General features: G+C 47.1%; 1 protein-coding gene across 1 annotated transcript; it reads right to left on the reverse strand.

Annotated features, from left to right (window-relative positions):
• Nucleotides 1–524: 524 nt before the first annotated feature.
• LOC103716261 (3-ketoacyl-CoA synthase 12-like) lies at nucleotides 525–2562 on the reverse strand. The gene is made up of 2 exons (XM_008804192.4): nucleotides 1123–2562; nucleotides 525–1037 (listed from the first exon to the last, which is right to left on the reverse strand). The coding sequence occupies exon 1, from the start codon at nucleotides 2501–2503 to the stop codon at nucleotides 1139–1141; it is 1365 nt and encodes a 454-aa protein (XP_008802414.2). The 5' UTR covers nucleotides 2504–2562; the 3' UTR covers nucleotides 525–1037; nucleotides 1123–1138.
• Between the last annotated feature and the right edge of the window lie 1316 nt (nucleotides 2563–3878).

The following is a 3878-nucleotide window of genomic DNA, read 5'->3' on the forward strand; positions in this document are numbered from 1 at the left end:
CATTAATTGTATCTCTACATGCAGGTCTCCATGACGGTCCCTTCATGTAGGTGTACCTACATGTAAGTTGAGCTGCACTATACGTATCTCTACATGTAGGTGCACCTATATGTACGTACCTAGCTACATGTGTAGGTGTACCACTTACTAGCATGCTTGTCATTTTGCCTCTCTCTATCTTTCCGAAGTATGTGCTTAATGTTGCATCCCGTACATGCAACTATATAGTGGCACCAAGCAAAACTTGCTGAGCAGCTAGATTTAGAAATAATTAAGAATCAAGGTTAATTACCATCATTTTCCAAGTCATTCGTGGTGAAATTAAATGATATAGTGTATGAAGCTCGGTATTTTTGTTCATGAGAGGCAGCAAGATTATTAAGTTAAGAAGTCTCTTCACGTTAATCCTTGCCATAGCAAAAGCAAATAGATCTCTCCTTAAAAGCATAACTACGCAATTCATCAGGACTTAACCACCAAAAACTGAAAAGGAAAGTTGGCATCAAATCATTTAATTAAACACATAACAACGTCAAGGTGCCCACACGAGTTATATTCAATAACACAAATAATTTTTGAACCTGAGGAATTATGCTATACAAGAACATATATAAGACCCTTCATCCCAAACATGGAAGACTTTGGATGCTAAATGCGTCATATCATCATTGCTTGTCACACTTATAGCTGGCAATCACTATTTTGAACGCTTTAACTCCAATAGCCAAGAAGCCATTTTTGCGATATTTATCATTTAATGATCCACTAAAAATTATTATAGGACACGTTGCTACTTGCGGATAGATTAACTTTCAGATAACATGCATCCATTGCTACAGCTCCTGTGTTACGGTTCATGGGGAGCACCTTACGAACTCTCCCAGCTGCCATGTGCCATTAATGGGCCAGTGGAAGCTAGCTAAAATGAGAGGAAGACGACCCCTCGAAAGCTCCCCTTATTAATGCATGAAGAGACAAACAAGCACAGCCTCGCGCGCGGAGCTATCAGACTTCACGGCAACCAATAAGAAAAGCCCCTAAACATCACAAACAAACCTAGTTTAGCTCCCCCGCCGAGCCAACAAAATAAATAATATATATAAAGGCTGGTATTGACGGTACCTGAAAGTCATTCTCATCAGAGCCTCTTCAAATCTTTCACCCACCCGTACTTCTCCATGAAAGGGTTTGATAGGTCTTTTGGGGGGTACTCTTTAATGCAGTCCTCCCAAACTCCAGCATCCCCCAGGCCCCCCTGCACCACCCAAACGCAGCTGTTGCACTTGAAACCAGCTCCAAAGGTGATCATCAGCACCCTCTCCCCCTTCTTCAGCCTCCCCTTGGCCTCCATGTAGCCCATAACGTACCAAACACTGCTCGCCGACGTGTTTCCGAAGCGGTGCAGTGTCATCCTCGCCGGCTCGAGCTCGAATTCCCCGAGGCCGAGACTCCGTCCCACTCCGTCTATCACCGCAGCTCCCCCGGTATGTAGACAGAAGTGTTCGATTCCCGTTTTCATCCTCACGCCGCCGCCGCCGCCGCCGCCGCTTTTCGGCTCCTTCCCCCTCCTCGCCAGTCTCACCGCGAGATACCGTAGGAGCTCCCAGACTGGCAGCACTCTCGGAGCCAGCTCCCGGAGGTTCTCGAAGAGGGCCCGGGCGGCCGCCTTGGGCAGTTCCTTCCCTAAATGGAAGCCCAGGCGCCCGTCTTCATCCTCCTTCTGGACCGCGCAGCTGTATGCGTCGTCGTTGGCGCCGATGTGGGTGCGAACGAGGTGCTTCAGCTGCAGCTTGGCGCGGTGCCGCAGCTTCGGGTCGTTCGACAGAAGGAAAGAGCAACCGCCCGAGCGGAAGAGGCAGTTGCCGAGCATGAACGATCTCTTGTTCCCGGAGTACCAGTTGGGTGCGATGGACTCCGACGTCACGACCAGTGCGAGCTTCTTCTCGTGGCATCTGAACATATTCCTGACGAGATCGATCGCTATGAGGCTCGCGCTGCACCCCATGCCGGAGAGGTTGTAGGTGACGACGTCTTCCCTCATGCCGTAACGGTGGACGATCCTCGCTGATAGAGACGGGGCAGGCGAGAACATGGAGACGTTGACCACGAGCACGTCGACGGCCGAGGGGGGGATAGACGACCTTCGGAAGAGGGCGTCGAGGGAGGCGTGGAAGCACTCGTCCATCTCGATGATACCGTCGGAGCAGAGGTTGGGGGAGGACTCATGGCCGAGGATGATGTTTCGCGGGCCGTAGGTGGCCTCGCCGATGCCGGAGCTGACGATGACCTTGAGGAGGAACTTGTACTCGTCGAGGCCTAGCGATTTGTTCCTTTGGATGATCTCGCCGCAGAGTTCGGTCGGCAGCTTCCGGTCATCGGATGGTTTGAAGCAGACGTAGTCAATGAGGTAGCATCCCTGGTTCCTAACTTTGTCCGCGAGTTTTAAAAGGAGGAAGAGGGAGTAGAGGAGCAGAATTGTGGTTAACACTAGCAAGAACTCCATGAGAGAGAGAGGAGGGGGGGGGTTCAGGTTGGGAGCAAAGAAGGAATGGGCAGGGATATATACGGAAGCAGAGAGGGAGAGGTGAGGAAGGGTGTTTTGAATCATTGAATGCCTCGCGGTCGCTTTATCTGCTCCACCAACCTTGCTGCGTTGCATTCACTAACCTTTGTCTTTCCCTTCACGTTACTTCACCGCAGCTAGAAGACCCTCAAAGGACTCGTTTGATTTGCGGAGAGTTTTTTTTTCTAAAAATATAATTTTTAAAAAATAAATTTTTTTAAAAAATATTTGAAAAAGTATTTTTGGCATATTTAGTTGACAATAAAAAATAATAGATTTTCAGAGTGCTTATGTTTGGTTGACTATTCATTTTTCTGTAAGATAATAAAATTAAGTTTTTAATGCCTCTTTAATGCTGAAGAGGTTTTTCGAAAAAAATAAAAATGAAGTGATTCTCGGTTCACGGAATATTAACTTTTTCATGTTTTTCAGGAAAAATTTTTTTTCATAAAATATGGAAATCATATTTTCATAGGAATACAACTTTCTCATCTCTCTTATTTGAAAACTCCAACCAAACAAGAAGCATCTCATTACTTTTTCGTTGACTACACTTTTTTTCCTTCTTTTTTGCGAACCAAACGAGCTCCTGCTAAATACAAATCCTTTGGGACATAGCATCCAGCCCCCCAACAAAAAAGATGTCTCATAAGAAATGGAGTAATTTATAGTACAACATAGGCTATGCATGATCTAGTATATATACATGTCTTCTAGAGAAATTTGTTTCACCATTCCATCCATTCCTTTTTTTTACGTATGGGTTTTTGATGAGATTCAGACAAAACTGTCGGCCAATTACAACTTATGAAAGGTGGTAGCTTGCCAAGGGTTTAGGGTAAATCTTCTTGTTGGGAGGAATAAGATTTTTTCCCAAATGACATAAATGCCCCTAAGAAGCCGTACAACTTCCGACCCCGGACGGTCGAAGTCGGCGTCCGACTTCGGAACGCCCGACCTCAAGACGACCGACCTCGAGACCTCCGACCTAAGAAAAACCCCGATGTTCGAGGTCTACTCTTGTCAGCCACCTACTACGGCCGTGCGCCTCTGAGGTCTGGCCGAGGACCATAACCTGACGCCCCTCTGGCATTTATTGCGCATGGTCGCTGTAACTCTCCGGCTTACTCCACAATAAATGCGGATCTCCGGCTTACTCCACAATAAATGCGGATCTCCGGCTTACTCCACAATAAATGCGGATCTCCGGCTTACTCCACAATAAATGCGCATGGCTCCTGTCATTTACGGACTCTCGGCTCTCCACGGCAAATCAGCCCAGCAGAGTCTAGTCAACTATGATAAGTCTCCGATC

The sequence above is a fragment of the Phoenix dactylifera genome, chromosome 2 (genome assembly GCF_009389715.1).
Source record: "Phoenix dactylifera cultivar Barhee BC4 chromosome 2, palm_55x_up_171113_PBpolish2nd_filt_p, whole genome shotgun sequence".
NCBI lineage: Eukaryota > Viridiplantae > Streptophyta > Magnoliopsida > Arecales > Arecaceae > Phoenix > Phoenix dactylifera.